Here is a 26,913-nt window from a genome sequence, read left to right as displayed (position 1 = left end):
GGGGCTATCTGTTGTGAAAGCAATTAGAATGAGTCTAAAACTTTGCTCAATCTGTCAAGATAACTTTGAGTACTGCACAGGAGTTCAGATGAAGAGAAAATCCTAGAAATCTGTATACATTGGCTCTCAAAACAGACTAGATGAAGTTAACTAATAAGGTTTTTAATATTTGAAGGGAGAATCAATCTTTTAATAAGGGTTTTTTTCTGAGAATAAGTTGAAGTTATGCAAGCCTTCCACATAAACAATTCCACAAAAGAAAAAGGATGAGGAACTCCAGGCATAATCTTTGACATACTGAAAACAACTTGAAATGTTCTCAATCAAAACAGAATCCAAGAGAAAAAGACACAGAGAAATGTTCCTTTAAGTGACTAGTAAATGTTCCTTTAGGTGACTAGTAATGGTGACCACTTTCAAGCATGCAATTCAGGTTAAACAATGTACTGCCGTCACCAGATGGGTCACCTACAAAAGGAAAACAGAGTCAATCTGTAAACCCTCTCTGAGTGGGGTCGCTGACATATTTATTATCGGCAAATCAAACCATGATGATAAGAAGCAGATGACAAAGTTAGCATTATTTTTTTTTGTCTGGAAATGAGACTTTAAATAAAAAAATAAATACATTTTTACTGTAAGATTTCTGGAGAAAAAGAGAGTTTGCTTTGAGAGATACAAAATGAAAATTTTTCAGGTTGCTGGATTAGGGAAAGGAAAAAAAAAAGTCTATACAAGACTTCTCTATGCTGGGAAGCCTACCTTTTTTTTTTCTTTTGATAGCTCCCAAGAAAAATAAAGCCTGAAGAGAATCCACCCCTTGCATTTCTATGGCTCGAAATTGTTTTCTCTGAAATACAGGCTGATTGCACCATTGGGAACGCAAGTCTGTGTCTGAAAATACACAACTAAAGATAACACTACATGCAGCCTACAGACCTAAAAAGCAAAAAAACGTGAAGGACATACAACCCAAAAAAGTCAGATGGAGCCTTCCTGAATTTATAACTTAAAGGCACACTAGAAATTTTTATTTTGTGCCCATTTATGTCTCATAATACATTTAAATTTATTCTTAGAACATGGGATTTAAAAAAATATATATAAAAGCTCATTTGACTAATCAGAACACTGTACGTGGTAACCGATATAAATCTGTGATGAAATTAAATTTGCCCTAGAACAATTCTTGAAGTCTCAATGTTTATTTTACTACTTTTAAAAAATAAGCCTGTTACTTCAATCACTAAAAATCCCAGGCCACTATATGATACATTTGGTTTTGCTTTTCCAAAAATCAATAACATTTTTCCTTTTAAAAAAATCCTTATGTGATAATGAATAAAGCACAGCAGCACTTTTAATAGTGAAACAAGTAATTGTTGATGTGACTAAAATTCTCTACGCATCCAATTCCTTCAAGATACCTGTAAGAAAAACCATATAGTTACAGAAACTTTGGTGGCCACCTAGATGTTTACTCACCCATTTCTTGTCTGGTACTGCAGATTCCTGTCCCATATTTTTGTAGCTCTCTGGTCACAGTTTTCAAAGCATTAACATCTGTTTCTGCAAAGCCGAGGTAGTTATAAGAACCCATATTGATTACATTCTTGATAGTCCTTCCTGTAAACCTATAATTAAAGCAAATTTTAAACAGTAGTGCAACTTGCCCTCCAACCCTAAACAAAAAGAAAAGAGAAAACCTCAAAATTTTCCTGCCAAAATTTTGTTCCACTGTCAAATTCCTATTTGGGAATTTACAATCCTCATACTTCAGCATCCCAGGAGCTTTTCCAGCCTTTCTGTTTTCCTGACTAAATATTGCATCTTGCTTAGAATGTTTTCCAGATACCAAGCTGTAAGGTGGCAATGTACTGGTATTAGGGGAAAGGGTGCTTTTATGGATTTAAAGAAACAAACCAGGCTCAGACTTTATTTAAGGAACTACTCTATTTTTTCAAGCAAATTATCAACAACTTCCACAAAGGCATCGGTGTTCACTCACATGCAGGAATTAAACAGGAGGAAAATACTGTGGGAAATACATTCTCAATAAGCTGAAATATAGTCAACCTACACATTGTCTATGTGGTGAATTTCCATATTGATTTAATTCAGTAACAGTTGCGATACACTGAAAACTTCAAGCTATAAACTGCTTAAAACTCACTGCCAAAGACTCACTATGAAAGTAAGAAGCTGCGTTTATGCAATGCAAGAAATTATGTTTTAAATCCTAACCAAGGGATACAACAAATTTCGTTGTAATATTCTGAATAAAGGTCTGTTGTTATAAATGAAGCGTAAGCAGTCTTACTTGTGCTGACACAGCCAAAAAAAAACCTGTTTGTGATAGCGTTCAGTCCTTTCCATACTGCATTTCCAAACAATATTCAGTAGAAAGGGGAAAGATTATCAGCATGGTACTGATAGAAAAAAAATAGTCTGATGTATATTAGTCAAGGATCTAGGTATGAGGGGCTAGATGTAACTTTCTGTGCTTTGTAGATGTATCAAGAGTATTCTTATGAAGCTCACAGCTGCAGAGTGTAAGCTGACTCACCTAAATGTCCAGTTGTAATCATCTGTAACGCGTTCCATGAGGTCAAACTGTGGCCCTGGGACACTGCAAATTGGACGATTCCAGTTATCCCGTATTCTCATGTAGAGGTTCCTGGTGTAAAAATTCTCAAAATCTTGATAAAGTGGCACAAAATCCTGGTTGGAAAACATGCACAGGGTTATATTACTAGGAAAATGTCTGCTTCTGTACTCAAGTCATTCCCATTAAAAAGGAAAAAATGATTCATTAGTAAACAGAAAGCTATAACAGCCACATGTTCCTATGTTACAAACAGCTCCAATCCGCAAATATCTTACTTTCATTCCCTTGAAAGACAGTGTTGGCTTTTTTAGGGTCTTTTTTTGTTTTTTAATGGTCAGCAAGTTGGCCTACTTCTCCAGTCCAATATTCTTTCACTTGGAGAAGCTAAATGCTTCAAACCAAGCATTTTGCTATGTGCAGAGCAGATTGTAAAACTAGGATAAACAACTCATTCATTTTCATGAAATGCTGGATACATTAGATTAAAGCTAGTCCAATTTAATTGATCTGGCATTATTGGCCTAGACTGGAGATGCAAATGGCCAGTTAAGACAACTAGTTTGGTTGACAATTAATTTCTATCTATGAATTTTACTTGGAAATTAAATTAAAAGAAAGGTATGGAACCTAAACAAAAATTTTATATGAAACAGTAATATAGTCATATTAGACACTGGATGCAATAGACTGATAAAATAATATGGCATGTAGTTACATATGCAGGAGACTGGAGAATTATATGAACACATAATCCATGGTGGATGGCAAAAACATTTAACTGCACGTCCAGAATCCAAATAGTCCAACACATGGCCAAATCATGAAGCAAATTGAAAAGGATATTCCATGAGAATGCTGATAAAAAGACTGCACAGTGATAGTTCATTAAGTAGTGCACATATCTTTGAAAAGCCAAAAAAGGAAACAATTTCAGGGATTTTATTTGTGAGAGGAACAGTAAGACTATTTGTATTTTTCCTCCATTATGCCAGGTGTTACTGTAAATGATGGCTCAAACTGCGCAGAGAAGCAGGAGCAACAAAAAAACCTAAACAAATTTAGACAGCAATTGAGCTTGCTGAGGTGCAAGTTTGACTTAGAACTATGTGGGAATGAAGAATTTCTAAGTCAGGACTCACAAGAATTCAGGCTACATTCACTTTGTCCTGGGACAATGATTCCTGAGTACTCTGTGACCAGCAGTTCAGCAAACATAAGTCAGCAGGTACAAAGATGTTAGCACTGCTTATGACTATGAAGGACAAAGTAAGACAGCCAGATGGGACAAAGGAAAATCAGGGTTTGAGTGACCTGGAGAGGTGATATATGTAACATGAGGCATTTCTTAGCTTTCTTTTTCTGTTGAATGACCTAATACACTGAGATTCGATTTTGCTGAGAGTATTCTGACACTCTTAGAACAAAGAGAATATCTCTCTGGGTGAAAATTATGATTTTACATATATATAGGTACATATTCATACATGTGTTAAACTATACTGCAGTGTGTCATTCCTCATCACTATGCAATGTTCTCTAAGATGAAAGTTGTTTGCCTTATTACTTCAGTAGGTTATTGTACATAATGTGCAAGCAGGGCAAGATTCAGCTGTGGATACATAATGTCTTTTTCATACATACTTTTTGTTGTTCTCTTTCTTCAGCAATGTTACGTTTTTCTAGTCCCCAGGCTCTCATAAAATCTCTCAGGTAGCCAAATATTGTTCCCACTCCAAAACCCAGGAATGTAAGAACAGCGACATACATTGGTGCCTGTTCAAATTGCTCAATAAATGTTTTTTTGTAGACAGTTCCATTTGATATGCCATTCTGCTGAAAATATAGAACAGAAACTTGTAATTAATACATTTCACCTCATCAAAGCTTAGACCTTGAGGCAAATCTTTTCTCTAATGCACCACAAATTAGGAGAAACATTTAGACATCATACTGTATCAGCTGACACAACCTATACCTGAAGAGAAGGACCTTTAACACTGTAGTTCTTCCTGACCACTACAAGTATCTTCCATTTTCTCTCCTCTCCACCAATGTTGTCAATTGCAGGTCTCTTCAACACCACTCCCTTGTCTATTTTGAAACATGTGAAACTTGTGAAAGATTGGCAACATATTGTTGTGTAATTGGACAATTATTTCAAAGGTGATTAAATGGAAACCACAATACTCTGTTCTTGCAAGACAGAGTTATAAAAAGGGAAGGGCAACATTAAATACTCACCTACACTGTGCCTGACTCTGCTTCTGGAAGTCTTGTGCAACCCATTGCACCAACTAACCTATATACAACAAATCCTGTCTAAAATACAGCACCTTTACCATGATGTTCCTCAGATCTGAGGAAGTATCCAAAACAGCTGTGAACCCAGCCTTCTATTTCCGTTCTGATTTCACAAATGCTTTTAATCATATTTTCAGTGACTTCCTCCATACCTCTAAGGGTACTTTTATTTTCAAATTTTCAAATAAAAGAAGCTAAGTGTTTCAGTTGCAATCTTCTCAAAACAACTTATATTCAGTATACCACTTTGGAAGAGTGGTAACTCCCTTATTTCTGCAAAATATGATGGCATCTAGAGTTACTAGTAGCAGCCAACCTGCCAATTCAAAAATAACACAATGTAATCCAGAAAATATAGTGCCCTCTGTAAAAAAGAAAAAAAAGGACACAAGAAATAAAGTTTTGAGTATTATAAAGCAAGAATATCAACATATGAAGAAATACCATTAATGCAGTGCTGCCTGAGGAATAGATGAGCTGAAAAAAGTAGATTATCTATTTATGTAATGCAGCAAGCTGAAATAGAATAGGCTTAAAGTCGTATTAAGAACAACTGCAAATTTACTTCACTTGTCAGACCTAGAGTATTATTGATCTTCATGCTGCATGCCTTTATCCTCAAAAGATTTTGATTTTAGTATAACTTGCTGTCCAATCCTGGATTCACAAAGTGTTGGGTTTTTTTTGTTTTTTTTTTTTTTTTTTTTTTTTGGGGGTGGGGGGGAGGGGAGGAGAGAAAAAAAAAAAGCTGTTGGGCACCTGACAGAATATAAAGATTTTGAAGAAAATACAAATAGGAAAAAAATGCTGCTAGGGCTGAACAGAAACACATTTCGGCTTTGGAAAGACTTATTTCCCTGTGAGGGAGAAGGAATGCAGGGCTGGCTCTCACCATGTGAGGGTAGACCTTTGAAGTAATGCTACACATGCACTCCTACCTCATTTGCTCTTTTAGGGCAACCTATTTACCATTAAAAACATTTTATGAGGATGAGTTAAATACATGGTCAAATCATATTACACATGAGCCACAAGAGCTGTGTGCACACAGCAATGAGATACAGTATTTCATCAAGGATTAAACTCAGTCATATTACCTTACATTTGCCATGAGCTAAGAGCATACTTGTGGTCATCTATGACAATTCAATTGACAGGGTAGCTTGTCAAGCTGTGATGACGTGATAATGCACCCTGAACCCAGGAGAGAATTAGCATGCTGATTCTATCACTTTTTTTAAAGAAACACTTTGCTATTATATACCTTATTAGTCAAGGAGTGGGGAAGCTCATATCTGACTCCTGCATTACGAAACTCTTCTTCAGCAATAAAACTCTTCTGTTGTGGCACTCTCACTTCAGCTGCTACTGTTCTATGCAGTCAGTATGACATACGTATTTACACATGAAACCACTGTCACCTACTTATTACAAACAGCTAGTAGTAAACAGCATCAATAGTAGTAAAGTACTAAGAATGTGGAGTCAGACTGTGACCCATATTCTCCAGTCTATGAATGATGAAAACCCAGAGTCTTCAAACAGCCCAGGGTTAGTACAAGGCTGGGAGAACAAATGCAAAAAAACTACAGTGAAAATGCAAAAAAATGCAGTGACGTCTTCTCTAAAAACTAAAGTGAGGAAAACAAAGAGCATTTCATCCATCCCTAGAGTCCCACAGGAAAGTAGAGAAAGAGTCTCAGAATTGGAATAACCAAAACAAGAAGATTTGCTGCTTCTGGAGAGTGGTAACGTGCATGCTTTTGTGCAGCGCTTCAAATCCAAGCACTGGGGTACGGGTGACTGACTGAACGTCATGAGGAAGTTCAACAATTTCAGCTAACCTAAATGGTCAGTGGTTGAATGGTTAATTGCCATTTTGCATTACATTAGTGTTGACTTTTTACATGTTATCACAGAGTTTTATTTGAGAAGAAAGAGGTGGAATTGGAGGCTGTGCATTCAGAGCACCTCCACAGTGAAGATAGATGCACCTAAGCTTTTGCTGGCACTAAAATCAAACACAGCAGAACTCCTACAGATGCCTGAAATGATTCAGAGCTCACTAGTTACATACTAGATGCACTGCTGAACTGTCCTCTCACAAGTATATTATTACCTGTAATAACACCTGTAGTAGACAGTACAGTTTCTATTTCCATATGTCAACTGTAGCAGTCCTAAGTAGCAGATGATTCATCAAAGATTCTAAAAACAAAAATAGAGACTGATACTTTCCTCAGTATTTTCTTCCAACTTCCAGCAATTGGTGGCTTTGAAATTTTATGAGCCTGAGATTGTGTTATCACATTCAGCAGTCACTGGGGTATAACTATGAATTTGGTCATCATTTTTGAACACACAAATACTGTGATAATGAATTGTGAGTTCTGATAATTGATTTAATCTGTAAAAAAATATTTCCTTTTTTATTATAACATTACCTGATAATTTCATTTGACAATTTACTTTGACCATTGTGGTCTGTTCAGCTTTCCTACTCAACCAATTATACAACGCATAATTTTCTGCACTTAAATGACCTCTGCCTTGACCCTTGACTTGTCTCTTCCTAAGCTAAAGAATCTTAATCTATTTAAATCTAGTCTAGCTTAGTGTCTTTGTCCTTACACAGATTTAAAAACTAAAAAATAATAATAAAAATCTGTATTTTAATGCTCAACTTTCTCTTCACTCTGCAAAGTTCAGTAATACCTTTTTGAGATGCAGGAGAAGAGAATTAAAATTGCATACAACACTTGAGGGCACAGTATGGATTTATACATCTGCAAATGATGCTTTATTGTCTGTTGCTTTTTTTAAAAGATTGCTAACTTCTATTTGCCTTCTTGCCACAGTTCACAGTTTCAGAAACATCTCTTATGATTACAGTATAGCCTTCCTTAGTTGCAGTAAATAGCTAATTTAGAGCACACTGTTATTTGTGCGTTCCTAGAATCATTTCCCCCTCTGATTCATTCATTGATTTTTACTTAGTGACCTCAATTTTGTCTACGGTTTTATCAGCATTACACACTACCAACAAGAACTTGCTGCAATGCTTGTTGTCCAGAGCTAATTTTTCACTAGCCTGAAGAATTCAGTATTGTCAATACATATTGCCACCTATTCCTCCTCGCCCCTTTTTCCAGACCATTGGTGAAAATGTGAGAGAGCACATGTCCAGTAAGAGATCCCTGGGGGACACCATTCCCTGCATGTCCCTGGTCACTTTTCAAAAATTTTATCTTATTTGTAACCCCCCATTTCTCTTGCAAAAAGGCCAACTTAAGCCCCAGCCCAGAGTGACTCAGCAATTTTATGCTTGGCGTCCTTTAAAAATCTTGAGTGAATACCCATTGTGATATGCTAATCCACTTTTTATTGGCTTGTTTTAAAAATTCTGCTGGCATTCCAAATCAAAATAGATTCTCAGTAGTCTGCCACAGAGTAAGTGTTCTTTCCGGGCTCAAATGCAAGGAATCCACTAAAGCAACGTAAAGACACCTAATACACAAAGGCTACAGATGAAATTTAAAATGAATGGATGTTTTGCCATAGAGCTTGACAAATCTAGGATTTCATTGACTTCTCAGAAACCAAAAGCACAATTAGGATATGCAACCTTTGTGTGTTGAGTCTCTTCTCAGCTTATTAGATCATGCTGTCTTGTATTCTCTTCATACCAAAGATCATACTGGCAGCTCAGCCTCATAACTCTGTAGCACACAGTTACAGAGAACCCGTGTCAACAGATTTGGCAGTGGCCTTAAACCACAGCTGCAAATTGGTTTCCAGTGAGACACACAGAGCAAGAAAATTCCTAGGCAAGATTTTGATGCCAAGGAAGTCAACAGGAGTGATGTCATTGCAGTAAAGTCAATTTTAAGTGCAATACTTTTTAGATCCCCATATTCTGTAGTACTTAACTATTTGTTCATATTGCCCTTAAAGCAAGGAGAGAAATTTTCATTGCATTTAGGTCCTGCAGCCTCTGGAATAGTGCTAGCTGGCATAAGCCAGATTTGTATCAAGGGGAGAACTAAGAATTGAACAGCGTGCACATCACGTCACAGTACTAAACCTCTGTGCTGGCCCTGATTAATTTAGTAGCAAAGAGGTAGCCACTTATGCTGGCATAAATTAGGAGCAAACCTGTGTGAGTGGAGTTGCAGCAAGGAAACCGAGACCCAGAAAATCATGTTTTCATGCGAGTCTGTTCTGTAGAGACAACATAACCTCTAAAGAAATCCAAAAATCCCAATCTGCTTTTTGAAATCTCTCTTTAATTAAATATTTTTGAGCTACTGTGACCACTTCCAGTATAACAGCAGTAGATGCAAACAGCTATATCCTTGAAATAAAACTACTGAGAGAATAATACAGACTTTGTCTTTAAATACAAGTCTCCCACTAAGAATAAAATCTGTTCCAAAAGGGGAAGAAACTTCATTTTACTCTCCCTCAGTTTAAGAAGAAAGTTCATCTGTTTCTGGATCAGATTTTACCAGTGCAAGCTGACTGATCTACATAAAGCTTTCAAGACAGATACCTATATGAAGAGATAGGTGTTGAAAACTGTACCAAGCGAAAGCCATGTTTGATTAGTATCTGCCAAATTTCAAGAAGACATTGAAATCTTGAGCAAATTAGGAGGACAGTGCATTGCTACAGCTAAACATAGACAGGAGAACAGACTGATAATCACTGATGCAACATCTGATTGCTTGCAGATGATTTGGTTCTACACAGATGTTTCCTCCCTAACAGGAGGAGAAAAGCATCTGGGACAAGACCCTAAATGTAGGTGATTTCAGATGTCCATGGGGGTATGTGAGACAGCCACATGGGGATGACAGGACCTATAAAGGCCCATACCCATGTGGAGCAGAAGCTGAAGATGGAGGTACTATACGGGGTCCCATTTTAGCTGTGAGAAGGGTATAGTCCAGCTGAATCCCACCCAGGGCTTGCCACTGGACAGTCACAGTTTGGAGTGGCTGGTGTGCAATTCTGTTCCCTATGGATCATTGTCACTGGAAGGCTGGATCTCAAAGAATAAAACTGTCGGGTTCCATGCAAACTCACCAGGTTGACTGCCATAATTACACGTTTTCCCAAACCCACCACACTTAGGCATTCATTAGACACTGGGGGATTCTTAATGATTGTATGCAGTCCCCAGGAAAAGAAAAAAGGAAACAGAAATATAGAAATCAGAAATTTCTTATGATGAATATACTATTGACACAAATTGAGATTACAAGTCTCTTCAGTTTCTGGCAATGATATGCTTTACTTTAAATATGTGGTTCCTTTTCTGTTACAATACATTTCATATCTTACAGGCTCAAGTTTCTAAAACGTAAACCAAAAACAGCTACATGGGGAATTTATAGCTTACTGAGCTATACAGACAAGACTTAAATTAAAAATAGTTATGAAACTTATACATCTATAAGGTGCTAAAATGAAGGTCACAGCCTCTTGCAATGTGACAAAGCCTCAGGAAAGTACAATCTTCACACAACACAAACTATAAATAGCAACCCAGCCAAAAAAAAATTAGTTCTTATTACTGTGTGTCTGCAGAATCCTTGTTTAGACTGATTATTGATTTCTGCTGAAGTTTCAAGAAAACATATATATCTGGTATTAAGGCAACCAATAAGGACTAGGAGTAAAATTTCCAAGACTGTACAGAAGGTTTAGGAAATATAAGAAGCCTTTAGAATAACTTAGGAATCCATGTGCTATTGAACTTGCCAGAGATTTAGAATTTAACAACTCAGGAACTCTGAAAAGTTTGCTCCCTGTAAACAGTATTAACTGCTGCTTGTTCTGTTCTTCTACTTGAAGTTTGTATGGAGATTGGGTCCTTTTTCACAAGCACGAGAGAATGTTTTTGATTTGTTAATCAACTGTCATCTAATTACTGACTAAAAACTTACCGCCTCTCCGTACAGATTCATGACAGCATACCACAGAAATAATGACAAAGGTATGAAAAGACAGAATCTTCACCTTCCAGACTTGTATAATTTTTTCAGTCGAGCACAAGTTAAACTGCAACATATTTGTCTTATAATAAATTCTTTTGGCACCAAATAATCAAGTCTGCAATGCCAACTATGACACTAATACTATGAAAATAGAGACATGAATGACAAGCACATTAGAAATATACTGTTAAACAGAAAAACTTGTTATATATTTAGGAAAACAATACCCTTACTATATAATTTTCAGACTAACACTGAAACGGTACTTTTGAGTGCAACATAGGAGGCTGGAAGGATGCAGAATACATACTCATAAACAACATTCAGGAAGAAAAGAACTTGGTAAAAGTCTAGTGACAGCAGTGCCAAAAGGTCCAAACTAGAACTAAGATGAACTTGGAAGATGCATGTTTCATTGTCTTAGTTCTGTAAGTTTTTATGCACATATTTACATTCTTCAAGAAGTCTCTTAGCCTGGTATGTCAAGATATGGATTTCTAGCCCTGCACATGCTACAAGCAATGTGCATTCTGGCATCAATGGATGTTTATTTGCAACTATTAAGTAAAGTGTCTACCGTGTGCAATTTTTGCAAAACCTACAGATCAGCATGTTTCATCTGGTATGAATTTAGTTCCGCAAGTAGAATTACACATTGCAGAATGGTTGTACTACAGTGACTGTCAAAAGAAGTCGCATACATCTCTCTACAGCACAGAAGCTTAGAGTCATGCACACAGACTCAGGACAAATGTTGTTTGCAATCCATGAAAATGCAATGCGATGATGGGGACAAAAATCTAAGAAAACACTATGTCGAACCGTAGGTTTCAGAAATTGCAATATAAACCATAACAGATACTATCCGATACCAACTAAGTAAGGCACTTATATCAAACAGTATGCGGGAGATAAATGAATTGCGTAGTAAACTCTTCTCCCAAAGGCTTCACATCTGAACTTTACAAGCAATAGCAAGAAACACCAGAAAGACAAAGGAATATGTGTGCCTGATACAGCTATTATTCTGTTTGCCATTACTCCCAGAAAATGTGAAGTGGACTCAACTCAACATAACTAGGAAAGCATGAGGGCAAAGATGGAGCTTAATAATTTCAAATTATTAGAGACAAAACAAGTTCACTACCTAGAGAGATACTTACAAACACTAGAAGGTATTTCCTAACCTTACAGCAATTACAGAGTAGAAAGCCAGGCACGTTGAAGCAGACAAAAGACCCGGATGAAATGCCTAGGTTACAGCAATCCTGACGTAGTTCACGGAGTCAAGTTGCAGCAAGTGTTTGCTATTATTTCCAAAGCTTATAGTAAGCTACAGATTCATGCTGCCTGGCCACATCAGAATATCTCCTGATCATTCAAATCCTATGGCTTTGGCTTTAAGAATAAACAAACAAACAAAACTATGATGAAGTGGTATCACTTCAAAGGCTGTCAGTTTCCGCACATCACTGGCCATGATCTACTAATACAGGAAATTTCTCCTAGAAGTGATATAGCATTTAGGAATTCATTCTATGGATCTCATATACATTTTTTGGTAAGAAACTAATATTTGCTGGGATCAAGACTAACTGAACAGAAAGGTAATTGTGATGATCTAACCGGAGTGTTAGTGTTTTTGCCCAGTGTGGATTCTGAGCTAAAATCTACATGAAGCAATCCAACAGCTCAATTTCCCACATAGTGACTTTGCAAAGAACACCAGAAGATGTTTTAACTAACATCAAATTGCTCTCCCTGCAAAATTTTCTTGTGAAGAAAATTCTATAGGTGAACAGACAGATCTTATGCGCTAACTTGCGTAACTGAATCATCAGTGGATCCTGGTGCTTTTCCCATTATGAAGTACAACAGCTTTAAACAGGGCCAGGGTTTTGCACAGGTGACAAATGGAAACAGTTTAATAATGAGACACATATCCCCTGTCAGAATGGATGTATCCCTCGGTGTTCCTGGATCACGCCAAATACATCACAAGCTTCAATCTTAATGTATTAAAACTTCAAAAACAGTGTCAGGCCATCATTGGTTCCTGAGCTGACAGCATCAATTTTGATGAAGACTTCTGGAAGGCATAATACATCAGGTCCCTTGTTAAAGGACCACAAATGTAATTTACAGCATTCACACCTCCTACCTGAAAGTTGCATATCATTAGAATAATTTGCACATTATTCTAATTATTCTGAGAGTTATGCACAGGTTAAGTTGAAACAGTGTACCCTCCAAGACATTCCTATTATTGCAAGGAGTAACGTCATATTTCAGAAAGGTGATGACAGAGAAAATTACTGCCAGTTTTATTAATGCAATCAGAGTCTCAGCAGGATTTATGCTATCTCTTCCAAGGTAATTAACTACTTTTGAACGATATTTAAATACAGATCTCTCGACATACCATGGACAGAAAGGAAAGAGAGAGATATGAAATACTATAATTAAAAAATCACCAATTTAATAATGGGGAAAGCAGAATTTCTCAAGAACAGCCGGGAAAGAGGCAATCAGGATTGTGTTGCTAGTTTTGCAGGTAGGGGAATTAAAACCTCAGTAGGAAAATGGACATCTGGGTAGACAAGGTCCTTCTCTGAGTTACAATAGGACTTAAGCATCAGAAAAGAGCTGTAGGGGGAAAAAAAAACATTCAGAATAAGCTCATTTATTGTACAGCACATAGGTTTTTAGGACAGAAGAATTTGAGGAAGGTGAGGGAGACAGCCATCCTATAAACGTGTCGATAGTCTCACAGCACATCACAGTGGGAATACAGTTGAGAAAATTAGTAGCTTGACACCTTCAAACACAAGAGAAGCTGTTTTAAGCAAGACAGGAATTCATTTAAACAATAGTTAGGTAACTTGGCAGCAGTACCCATGGCATAATTAAAGTCAGATGGACTATACCAAAGCCTGCATCAGAACTGGCATACATGACCAAATCAGTGCACCACTTAAATTAACAACATGACAAGGGCTGTAGCCCACCTATCCTCAAATTATCTTGTGAGAACCCCAAAAAGTTTACAGAGTAACCTGGATTCACCACCCTGTGTGGAATATATGCAGAAAAGCAATATATTTTCACAGATGATAACCAATTACTTTAGATTTGTTTTCCACCTAAAACTCTACAGAAACAGTAGCGCCCTTCTCTAGCTATTTTTTGTTTGGAAAATATCAAGAAAAGGTGGTTTCAATCTGTTATGATTAAGTAATGTCCACCTCTATACCTATGAAGAATTCAGAGCTGGGCTCCTCCAGGATCCTGGAGGTGGTACAACAGTTCTGCAAGAGGCTGTCTCTTCACACTGATTTCAATTTCTGCCTTGTAGAATTGGAAAAGATGATCTGGGTCTTGATGACTACTTAATGTTATTTTATTGTAATGGTATTTTTTAACCATTATTAAATTAGCTAATTCAATCTTAGAGCTAAAAAGAAAGTAATTGTTGAAATAAATTGTTACATGATTTTTTTTTAGTGCATCATACATTAAGATACTCTTTAAAGTTGTTCCAGTAATTATGTAAGTCACAACACTGAAGAAGAGAATGGCTAGCTTTCTCTCATCCGAACCTTCTGTAACTAGCAGGTTTGCAGAAATCACCCTTGAATAAATGCTCGTCTCAGGTTTTATAGCGGTCTAGATATAGACAAAAAGGAAAGTCCTCGCACCACTAATTTTCATCAGTAGATCTACATCTACCTAGAGGCAAGCACCTAGAGGCTGTGGTTCTTGGCTGAAAAGACAAGGATTAGGAAAAAGAAGCACACCAAAAATTCAAGACACAAAAATCAGGTGAAATACTGAGGGCAAGAGGTGACTGAAGTGTGTGTGTTGGTTCAGCAAGGGAAGACAACTTTTCAAATGCATAGCAAGAAGCAAAAAGTCGGTTGAATTAGCCTGTTTTCTAAGAAAGCAATGGCTTATGCCCTCATATTACCCCTCTGTCTGCAATTACCCCTCTAGTAGTTTTTGATCTCATAGACCAATTTCAGTCAAATCTGACTGAAGAACGGAGGTCTTCAAGATATGAACTTTCCGGAAAGCTTCACAAAAATCCGACCTTGATAATGCGAAGAGATCCAAATCCATGTGCTGAAGAAAAGACAGCAATAACTTGGCTCTTTAGCCATTCTTGGAGTGCATTACACAAGTGATGTACTGTGAGACTATTGGCATGTTTATAGGATGGCTGTCTCTCATCTTCCTCAAATTCTTCTGTCCTAAAAACCTATGTGCTACACAATAAGTGATACAGTAAGTAATGATCCATGAGCCAGCATCCACATAGCTCTGAACAAGGCTCAGCACACTCTGTCTCTTGCCCGTATGTAAAGTGAGGATGTGCCAGGCAAGCTGGGATGTTCTGGGGTGGTAGAAGACGCTGGACACAAACCAAGATGAAATCAGGCTTCATTAGACCCATTGCTCATAGCAAAAACAGTTGTGGACGTTTCACAAGCCTTTGTCTTACCTCCAATATTATTTCTTCCTATATTGCTGTGGGGCAAATTAAAAAATGATACTCAGAACATTGCTGCACATTGGAAGCACTTTAAGTAGACATTAGGGTACTTTAAGTCAAGGTTTTCATTTATATTGATCATAAAATGGTAGAAATCAAGTGACGTAGGAAAAACAGGAAATGGAACAGCAGAACAACAGATTTCAGGAGAGCACAACTGTACTCAGAAATAGCAGGCAACTCTATAGGAAGCAATATTAAAGCTAAAAGGAGTTAGAAAAAAACCAGCCATCTCAGAAAATAATGTTAAGGGCAAAAGGACAAACCAGTCTAGTGCTGCTAAACAGTATGCAGGTCTCAGCTGAAGTACTCCATCCAACATTGTGCAATACTTTGAGAAAGAAGAGGTGAATCAAATAGAAAGAGCTGGGAAGAGAAACATAAAGTCTGGTCAAGTAAGTTATGAGGAAAGAATGAAAAATGAAAGAATTTGAATTGTCTAGTCTAAAGAGAAGAGAAAATCCTAATGACTGGTAGCCTAAGAGTCTTTAAACATGTAAAAGGTAACTGCAACAGGAAGAGAATAATCTATGCTCTGGAAAGCCTCAACTCACTTAAATCACAGCCAAGGTGATCTAAATCAGACATTAGAAAGAACTTTCTCCCGATAAAAACAGTTAAACATGAAGCTAGAGCCATGGAGCTGTTTAAGATGGGTGTAAACAAACCTGTCAGGAATATTTTATGTATAGTCAAAGCTAATATTGTCTAGCAAAAGATATCAGAAAGCAGTGCTCTCAGTCTCTTACCAAAATCCCAAACCAGAGTGGCACAATTTATGGGCTAAGAGGCTCCAGAACAGCCTTCAAGATATTCTAGCATAAAACTATGCCTGAGTAGAACTGAGTCTGCCTTGTTGTACAGAAATGGACTAGATGACACCTCAAAGCACTTTTAAGCTTTATTACCTAGTTTTCCCATTTACCTTCCATTTAGAAACCTCACCATGACATGAAATGTGGAACAGAAAAGACCGAGCACTCCGGAAACAGCTGATACACATTTTTCACAGAGCAAAATGCAAGTAGATGGAGAGAACCTCTGGGAGAAGGATGTAGAATTATAGAGTTTCAGTTTAAGATTAAAATAAAATTAACATGACACTGGCGTTGGCAACTGTCTGTATTTGAAGAACTTAAATCTGTTCAGCACACTTTACAAATCAGTGAACACAGTTCTGGCTAACAAAGACTGTACAGACCTTTTTTCCCCCCCTTTTGTGGCCACACAAACTCCCCTGTTATTTCTATCTCATTACCATACACTCTCCTGAGCTACCTCATGCATCTCAGGGGTGACAGAAGATGCCTACACACCAATCTTATTTCTCAAATATAAGCACTATCAACAAAACCCAAAAGGAAGGTGCTCTCTCTCAGAAAGGAGCATAGTTTTAAAGCCCATTGAAATGCAAAGATTTTAAAGTACTAGTAAAAGAAATAGTCTCATATTTCTGAAATAGTTATTTAAAGTTATACATGATAAGCAAGCACAATAAAACTTCACACAGAAGATAAACCAGCCTTTTTCAGGAGACCTCATGTTTCACCTCTACCCTTTGACATCTGAAAAAAAAGGAAAAAATTACAAATCTGAACATAAGATTAATGTTGTGCCCTTCTCTGGCTGCTACAAATATATTTGTGCAATGAGGCAAATAACGAGCAATGACAGAAGGTGCAGGTGTCTCTTTCAACTGCAGTGGGGAGAGGTCTCAGATTTGTTCTGACAACTTACTTAATCTAGTAACTACTTATAGAGGGTGAACTACCTACTTACATCCTACCATCTAGCAGAGAAAAACATAATTTATTTCTGAGGAATGTCCACATGCGCAAAGTAATATGATCTCTCTAGCATGTCCTATGGTACAAATCAGTTGATAAAGAATTAGTAAAGCTCAGTTTCAGTGGGGTAAATAAAAAATAAACTACCTGAGGTCTCACGCACATAAACTCCTCACAAAACCTGTCTAAGGAGACACTCCTGTAGGTAAATATTTAGATGTTTCAGACATAATGCTTCACAGCAAATTCTGAAACAATACTAGCATACTCTGATAATTTCTTCTTTTACATTCCTTCCCATTCCACAGGGAAGGAAGCTCTGCACTCCCCTCATTCTCATATAGCAAATTAATCATCCTAAACTGAATTAAGAAATTTTATGTGCCAGTCCTGACAGGTCCCTTATGGACTAATGAAATAACTTTAGCCTGTATAAAAAAATCAGCTGATACATAATCAAGAATGGCAAGAGGGACATGCAGAATAACCATCATAATTCAATAATTCCCCTTTGGGGACCAAATTCATACCAGGTAATATGGTTGTCTGTTCCCTCCCACCCCTGCCTTTCTTCTTCATTTTTATGGATCAAAGCTAATCTCTCGGAGCATAGCAGCTGCTGGAGGATAAAAAGTATTGTAAAACATTATTTGCAGCTCCTACATCTTATTTTCTGCTTTCTGTTCAGGAGGAAGAAAGTAGAAGCTCTTAGAACAAAACTCAGGTAGAGCTCCCAACAGCAGGGACTGATGAGGCAGAATCCAGGGTCTATTGGTGGGGGAATATGGCTAAGGCATTGTGGGCTCCAAAGAAAGCACAACTCAGCACTCAGGAAACGCAGCTATGGGCACCAGCACAGGGCCCTAGAGAAACTTCTAAAGAAGATTAATCTTGCTTCCAGAAAAACAGAACAGTCAGCTGTAAAGGCTAAACTATGTAATTAGCATGAATTACCTGTTTAAATAATTGCTTGAATTATGGGAGGACCTGACGTTTCCAATGATGTCTCTTACTCTTCTCTTTAACCAGCAGTGCTTCCACTCCAGGCTGGCAGATCACATGTAATGCCCTCCACTGCCAAGCTACACTCCTTATTTTGCAGTAAGTCAGCCCATGTGGCAGGTGATTTCTGCAATGCCTGAAGGCAAGGTCTTGCCTCAGTGGCAGGCAGGGGCTCCTGGCTCACAGCTTGTACAGGAGCTGGCAGGCTTGCTGATGCTGAATTTTATGAAAGCAAGACACCTTGGTGGTACCTTCCCTCTGCAAGGGGTGGTGGCTCCGGAACTGGACTCAGCTCAATCAGAGCAGTGGTCTGGCTTGAGTCTTGCCTACGTCCATACAGAAAGAGGTGGCAGTTCATATCCCCATCCAGTTCTAGAGTCTAATCCCAGAAGTGTACTATGAGCTATCAATTTAAGTCAAGTTAAAAGAGAAATAAATTAGAGGTTTCTCCTTTTGGATGAAAGGAGGGTTAAGCCAGTTCAGACTAAAGTGCTCAATATAGCCATGTTCATTGGAGCTGCTGTGTGGAGATGATACAGAAACGTACAAGGAAAGGCACTGGCTTCCCTGAGGCACCCTGAAAGGTACCAACAAAAAGTTATGTCCATTTCAAAAGAGTTAGAGAAAAGCATGCAGAGGGATTATATCAATTCATGTCAAATACTTTCAAACATAAATTCTGTGTTCAGGTAGTTTACTTAAAAGTTTGCCTTACCAAATGCATCGCTGCTTCATTTTCACAGAATCACTATAAGCCAAAGTTTGAGGGTAAAATCCAGTATCCTCAGTTATTTGTTAATGAACAAAACAGATTAGAAGGCTTTTTTTTTTTTTTTTAAAGAAAAAACAATGGAAGAGTATCCAAACTGGGATTCTATCATAGACACGCTGCCCAAAAAGGTAGGCTTGGCTAGATCTATCCACGGTATGCCAAAATTGCTTGAGGATAACCAAATAGTAAGATTGGGTCCTACACCATGCCTAGAGAACTGAAAATGCAACAACTGTCAGACAGTTCAGTGGTAATTGAAGATGTACAGGAAGGTATAGAAAATAGAAATATAATTATGCTTAAGGTTCAGATTATCACTTATGTCTTTATATTGAAATGGAATGTCAAATCTTTAAACTACCCTCACTCAGGTGCATCACACCATGTAGATTATTTGCATTAAAACAGAACATAATCTCTGGGGCAGTAAATTCATGCCAAGAATGGAGAATATTTGACATGGGCGTTCCTGCGCTTTCAGGACAAAAGATCACAAACCACAGAGTTCTGAAAGATTTTCATTTTCTGCGGGAGCCATTCCAAAAATCTGACCGCTTAGTTTGCAAAGAAGAGATTAATTATTTTGAAATTCCATTTATGTCCCTGTATCTCTGTAATGAACAAGAGCTATGTGTTACCAACTTTTTCCTGCGTTACAAACCCCACTAGAATAATGCGGAAGGCTTGCATTCCTATACAAAAAACTGCAATTCTCTCCTCCTTTTCTAAGATCCATCTCAGTCCCACATAGCCCTCAAATCTGCTTTTGATATCTTAAGAGACGTACTGCAGGGACCACATTTCCCCAGAAATACTACAGCCCAATTTTGGATTTGGAAAGAAAATTGTAAATGTTAAGTATATTCTTGAAGAATGTAGGACAAAATGGATTAAAGCACTCTTAGTAGCCCAGACAAACAGAACAAAGGTGTTGCAAACAGTTACAAAAAAGATGCTAGAATTCTCCAAATGGGAGCGTGGTAAAAAGCTGGCAGTAGCAGCCATGGCAAGCACTGCTGTTTTTGTTTTAACTAAATGTTCAGCCAACACTAAACTACTTCATTTCAGAGTACTATGTGTTAGTCAATACACATGCTGGCTGTGAAATAATTACTGTTTCTGTGGCTATCCGCTTGCCAGCCCTATTTCTTTGCTATTTGAAAAAAACAGGAAGGAAAAAAAAATCAACCCCCTTCCCTTAAGATTCCAGCTTCTTACAGATTTACATCTTCCCCTCCTTGCACCATTCCTTCCCCTCAGTTCCTTGCCTTCATCCTGGCTGAGATCATCTGCCACAGACTCAACCCATCCACCTTTCACCTCCTCTTGGCTTTCCCTCTCTAGCCTCCAGCTACGCCAGCACCCCCAGCAAGCTCAACACTCCCCTGACATAGTTCTCACAGTGCATTTTGCTCCCTCCGGCAGCTCCACCTCGCTCCACCTCACTCCACCTGAGCACTACCACACTGCTGAACACAGCTCACTCCTCAGGACAACCAAGCAAGCCAGACTCTCCAGTTCAACCACTGCTTCATCTCACTCCCCCATTTCTACCCTGACCTGCCAGTTGTCATTTGTGAGAGAGCTCTTTGGTCCCTTCTGTTGATTAATACAGATTTTACTGACCTTGACTTGAAAGTGAGGAGGAGTTACAAAAGGTCAGCTATGATTCCTTGTCCCTGATATTGCCCCTTGAATAATTAGAAATTGTGCTATGCAGGTATGTCTTACGCACAAATATGGTTTTCTCACAACAGATGTGAAAGTGGGACCGAAACCAAACTGTTTATTTATAATTATAACCTTCTTGGCTTATCACATACATGGTTTTGTGTCTAGCTGATAAGTAATCTGAATATGCAAGCCTAACCAATATTAGATAAATTAGATATTATGCAGCTTGAGAATTAATTTTCCTATTCCAAAAGTGACCAGTACCCATTCATAAGGACCTATTTCTGGCAGCTTTAGGAAAATCCTTCTCTTCCAACGTCTTCCATGTGTGTGGAGTTTTGATTTTTTTTTTCCCCAATTTAATTATCTTTTCAAAACACAGAATGTTTCAAAGTCCTGGCAATGTTCTTACCTACTCAATTGTTAAAACAGTGTTGTTTATGAGCTCTGCTAAATCTTATGTTGAGGAACATGGGCTGAAACACACACTCCCCCCCACCCCCCCACCCCCCCCAAAATCACAAATTTACAATTTACAATGATCTGCCAGAACATGTGAATAGAGTGCAGGTGTGTCTGCTTGTTTTAGCCATGGCTAAATGAGGCTAAGAAAGAAACAAGACTCCAGCAATTGTGTCAAGTGAAGAAAAAAGTTCTTTGCTCAATAGCATAGGAAGCAATACTGGCTCATCTGCCTCTTCCATGAGTTTCAAGAAATTGTATGAGAAGATTTATCATCAGACTTGGTAACTCTGTCATCATGATCTCATAGGTAAAGCTGTTTCCTATTCCAAGAAGGTGTAGTTGGCAAATACGATTGCTACACATGATCGATGCCATTCTCTCATACTTCGGCTGAAATATTGCACTGAAAACCCTGCATGAGTCCTGTGGAAAATGGCTGGGTTTTTTGGCCACAGAGCTAAGTGAGCATGTAGCACGGCCAAGAATGCAACATGTTACGCAGTAGTGACTAAACGTAGCCTTGAAACATTAGCCATAAGCCAGGAAGATGTGCGGGGCTGCAAAAAAAGGAAGATAGGAATAAGCAGCAAACAGTAAGGTCTGAAAACAAATTTTTGTCAGTCAGCCATGGTGGTTACTTCCTGAGAAGTGTCAGGGTGCGGAGATATTTTGATTATTTTTCCCAGAAAAACATCACTCAAAATAATAGGAAAACTAAAGAAACCTCAAACCATCCTCTGCCAGTCTTTTAGACTACATTTTTAAGACAGAAACCTTTCTTGGATATTTGGTTAAAAGCTCTAACAGGCTTTCCACACTATTCAAGTTATTCAATGGGTAGCCCTGAAAACCAAAATATTCTGATCACCTAAATCTCAAGGAAGTCAAAGTTCTCTACAGTGCCTAACTATCAACCTTCAGCCCAAGCTTACAGCAACTACCTGTCACAGAGCGAGAGGTTTGCATCCATTCCATTTCTGTCTTTATGCTAACGTCCTGAAATACAGCTCCCACTAGAATGCGGTTGCTGAGTAGGTGATACTTGATCAACAGGAGGTGAATGGAAATCATGCAGCCTTTGTGGAACAGGTAAACACCAGCCAGATGATGATGATGAGTTTGAATCTGCTCACCTTTGGACCAGATTTCCCTAAAGATGAAGATCTGTTGTATGACTGAATTAGAATTGAATTACTACAAAACAGTAAGTATAACATTTAACTTGAAGTCACATTTCATCTGTTGATACCACTGGTAGAGGAGAAATGTCCCATAAGAAATGAGACCAAGATACACTTTTCTAGCCTGACTTACTAGCAGCAACTAGAACAGGAGACAGGTCAACTGCTTTACACAATACTGAAAACAAATTACTGATATTTTAAAAAGTGGGAAAACTTTGATGAAAATCCCTGTGAATGAAGGTACACTTAATAGGTAATGCTCCTACCTGTACCAAGTACTTTACAAGAAGAGGACAGAAGTAGTCGTTATCTCAGGAAGGTTATAGTCTAAACAAATTCAAGAGAAATGCAATGGTAAGATATGCACCATGCAGAAATGAGTTAGAGCGGAAGTAAACAGAGCACCATGAACTCTGGGAATGCGTGCCTCATGTTGACTGACTTAGATGTCAAACAAAGCAGCACACTGACAGAAACTTCCTTCTTATTTGGGATGTAGATCAAGTCTCATTTGTACTGCAGATTCTCCAGAGTACTGGAAGAATGAGTTCACACTGCAGCTTCTCTTTCAACAGGGAATGTGGAGGGCCCTTCTCCTGTGCCCAGCTGCCTACTTTAAGGAAAGAGTGGATGATATGCCTTTGTCAAATCTGACTGAAAATAGCTGACTAGTTCACAAGTTGTTAAGGAGTTGACAGACACATAGTATCACTAAATAAGTCTTGTTTCTATAGGAAATGAGGCCAAAACCAACTGAGATTGTATAACGCTACCACGCTAAAAGAATGAACTGTATAGGTGGGGCTTCCCCCACCCCATACAACACTCCCCTTCCCCAATAACATACATTTTTGACACATATAAAGCATTCAGCAGGGAATAAAAATAAGCATGCCTACCTGATGTTTTAAGAATCTACATAACTTGTCATTGAACGAAATTTTGTTTCCTGTAAATGTTAACATCTTTATAACAAAATCACAGGATTACAATGCTTTGTTTCTCATCAGGTACATACTGAACCAGTTAAAAAAGCCAAAATGTCAGCTAATAATAGTGACAAAATCAAATAAAAACATGCTTCACTTCACTTACATAAACCCATCTAATTCTCAGCCCACATACGAGACAAGTTTTCAAAAGGTCGCCAGTTATACTGAATCACAGATATAAAAAGCTAATAGTACCTTATCTCTAAAAATTTTAAAATATTTTCCACCTATTGATGGGTAAAGCTGACTTTTACCTTCTCATTTGCTTGGTTTAATTATGCTGTGCTGAAAGCATAAATAAGTTCACACCAACATTTTCAAAAGCATCACTTAACTGATATGTTGGTTTGGGGGTCAGATGGAAGCTGACAGAGCTCCATTTTTGATCTGTCATGCTTGGTAACACCTTGTTCATTACTAGCAGAGAGCCTGTTCTCTAATGCAAGAGCCACAGTGATTTCTTTACCAAAACAAAGAGCTGTTGACAGAACTTCCTTTATATAGTATGACAATAAAGAGAAGAGATTTCTTTTGTCACAACAGAAATTTAGGAAGAGCCAAGATGCTAATGAAGTGCAGAGAAAAGCTTGTTGGAAACAGACAGGTGAACCTGTGTGCTTGGGAAGACTTTGTACATGGAGGGAGATGGAAGGATCTTGTAGGCATTACTTCGTGCTGGAAACTGCTGCTGTAACATGTCCTCTGCTAGGTTTCTACACTGAGCACCAATGCCCAAGGGCCAGAACTTTGGTGCCAGCCTGCTCAGCTATCCACCCTTACAACAGGCAGATGAAAAAAGGATGGCCTCCTTGCAGCCCTTCTTGACCCTCTGTATCCCTGGTTAAAGACAGCCATCTTTTGCAGATTTTTAATTCTTTAGCTTTTACTGGTGAGCAAGACGTGTGAGGGGGCCAATTAATTCTTTTTTCAAGGCTGCAATAAATTACAACTCTCCTGGGACAAAAAGTTTAACCCAATGTGAAACTGCATTTTACTAAAACTACTCCTCAGTTCCCAAAGAACATGTCTCCTGTCTCAGGACACAAACTTACTCATAATTACTTTGCCAAGTCCTACTAATGCACTCAGCATATCCAACATTTCACACTACTGCACATCAACATACCAGTTCCATTAATATACATCTGAAAATGAAGACAGATTACAGAACTGATAAGCTTTCTACACCTTGAAAAAGCGTAGATTTTAAGAACAAGTAATCAGACTTAGCATATATCTACAGTATACTTGTCACAGAATGAAAAACAAAGATGTTAACTTTTTTCATTAAATGGTGTAGATTTTGGCAAATGCTCATTTTTATTTAGTAATATGTACTTGTTCATGCTTGGTTAAGGGTAAGAATTAGAATTTAGAAACAAAGATTCTGAATTCAACTTGAAAAGACACTGTTAAGAAATGTACGGAAAGCCAAAAAATTACCACTCATGTGGCATTCTTCCTAGATTATCTGATAAAGTAACTTTGTATTTCTTAACCTGGGATGAACCTGGACTGCACACACACGGAAAGCAGAATCTACCTTGTAACACCCCTTATATATTCACCCACAGATGCACTAATCAAATACTTAAAGGCTTATAAAAATCTTACTATTGATTCTTTTATAAAGCAAGTGACAAGAAACTGAGGATGATGGCCCATAGGTGAAGGACTATTGTGATTAGAAGACAGGAAAAGGGGTGGAGATTGCATTAAAACAGTTTGAACAGCGTTTGTTTCCTGTGCGACCAAAACAAAACAACAAAACACCCAAGAAGATCTCCCCCTTCGGGATTAACACACCCTACCTAGTACCTGCTAGAACCTCCCAATCAATCTTACCACCCACATATGCAAACAAAAAAGCTGTTTATATAACAATGATGCAAGGGAAAAAAAAATGCACAGGAGAGCACTGCCTTAGATAAAGAAGGTACGACATTAAGAGACATGCAGACACACATTTTTGTGCCAGAGATAAAGTAAAATGTTCCCTTTGAGCACGCCTGATGTCAAAAGATTTCTAGAAGTTCAAAAGCTCAAACTCATGAACTTACATGAATATGAACTTAAAAAGCTGAGAAAATATATTGATTTTTCAAATGCTTTCTTGGACAATGAAATGCCTTCAACAAAAGCTCTATCGCTTTGAATTGTTTCATTGTTTGGTGTTGGTATCCATGTAGCACCTGAAACTTCAAGGCTAATCAGCAGGTGGCCTGAGCAGAGGATATATTTGATCAGATCATGGGGCTGAAATTCTTTCAGGGAACAGCTGACAAGAAGGTACAATGTAAAAAGCTTGGGTAGTCTTAGATTTATTTCTCAGGTTATATTCCCTGTCCTCCAAGGTTCCCATCTAAATCACTGCAGTCACTGAGACATGGCCGCTAGGACTGGGTGGAAACATCTGTATCCTGCCCTCTCCAGGCAGTGGCTTGGGTGAGTGTTACAGATCCCCCCACAACTGTGTGCACAAACACTTGATCACAGCTACCTTTACCTTCAGGAAGTGCAACCTGGGGACCACAGAAAGAGAGATGTTCCTTTCAGAAGACAAACACAGAGTTTTGTGGAGACACAAGGAATGGACAGAAAATTGAAATACAGGGACAGACTAAGGCACTCTCTTGGAGAACAGCTCCAAGCAGCTCGGGAACATACAAATGGCCACCGTGATTCCATGTCTAGGCTGACAGCTTTGAGACTGTGAGATTAGCAAGGGTGAAGTCTCTGATAGCTGTATGTGAGTCACAGAGAGGGACGTGTGGCAGCTCTTCAGACCACATGAATCATCACCAGTGACAGGGAAACAGAAACTCAAATGAAAGTTCCTGGAGGAAGCAGACTGCAGCATGTTGTCAGCTGAAATGGCCACAAGTCTCAGCTCCTTGCCACAAATTTGTCTTTCCATATTCCCGTTGCTAGGCAAATAAATCCTGACTTCTTGACAGGCTGAGGGGGAAAAACAGATTATTTGGAAGAGGGAGAAATGACAGAGCCAAAGCCTGTGCTTGGCCAAATTAACAAAGGAAAGGATATAGCTGAATAGCTTCCAAAAAGACTGAGATGATCAGAAGAACAGACAAGGTTTTGTTACATCTACACTGGATGTTGTCCCAGAAATTCAAAATACTTCAGGAGGGAGAAAGTCACCTGGCCAGAACAGGTTAAACATTACTTTGTGCTGAAGGCATGGGTGCACATAGACGGTATCTGCCCTGGAAGTTCAGCTCTTCACCTCACAGTTTTATACTAAAGGTATCTTTCTGAATGCTTGTGGTGGTTTAATGCTGCCAGTAACTGAGCACCTCACAGCTGCTTTCTCACTCCCTGCCCACAGCAGGATGGGGGAGAGAATTGGAAGAGTAAAGTGAGAACACTTATGGGTTGAGGTAAGAACAGTTTAATAGTAACAATGATAATAACAAGAACAATAATAATAAATAATTATATAAAAAAGGAAAATAAATAACAAAAAGAAAGAGAAACAAAACTCAGGAAGAACAAGCAATGCAACTGCTCACCACCTGCCGACTAATGCCCAGTCCACCCCCAAGCAGCGATCGCT

The 26,913-nt window shown here is 38.3% G+C and overlaps 1 protein-coding gene across 8 annotated transcripts in view; it reads right to left on the bottom strand.

The window, feature by feature from the left end:
• The window catches only part of SPTLC3 (serine palmitoyltransferase long chain base subunit 3), a 114,981-nt gene that overhangs the window by 76,598 nt on the left and 11,470 nt on the right, over positions 1-26,913 (bottom strand). For 5 of the 8 annotated variants that reach the window (XR_012659754.1, XM_075088238.1, XM_075088237.1 and 2 more), the window contains 3 exons: positions 4,250-4,441; positions 2,567-2,721; positions 1,486-1,634 (listed from right to left, as the gene is read on the bottom strand). Coding sequence is in view for 6 of the 8 variants with exons in the window: in XM_075088238.1 (XP_074944339.1) it covers positions 1,486-1,634; positions 2,567-2,721; positions 4,250-4,441 (496 nt within the window). In the remaining 2 variants the exon portion in view is untranslated. The remainder of the gene's footprint in view (positions 1-1,485; positions 1,635-2,566; positions 2,722-4,249; positions 4,442-26,913) is intronic. The other 3 variants (XR_012659755.1, XM_075088235.1, XM_075088240.1) reach the window with 1 other exon arrangement.

The sequence above is a fragment of the Phalacrocorax aristotelis genome, chromosome 3 (assembly GCF_949628215.1).
Source record: "Phalacrocorax aristotelis chromosome 3, bGulAri2.1, whole genome shotgun sequence".
NCBI classification, from domain to species: Eukaryota; Metazoa; Chordata; class Aves; order Suliformes; family Phalacrocoracidae; genus Phalacrocorax; species Phalacrocorax aristotelis.
This window is presented reverse-complemented; position numbering and strand designations above follow the sequence as displayed.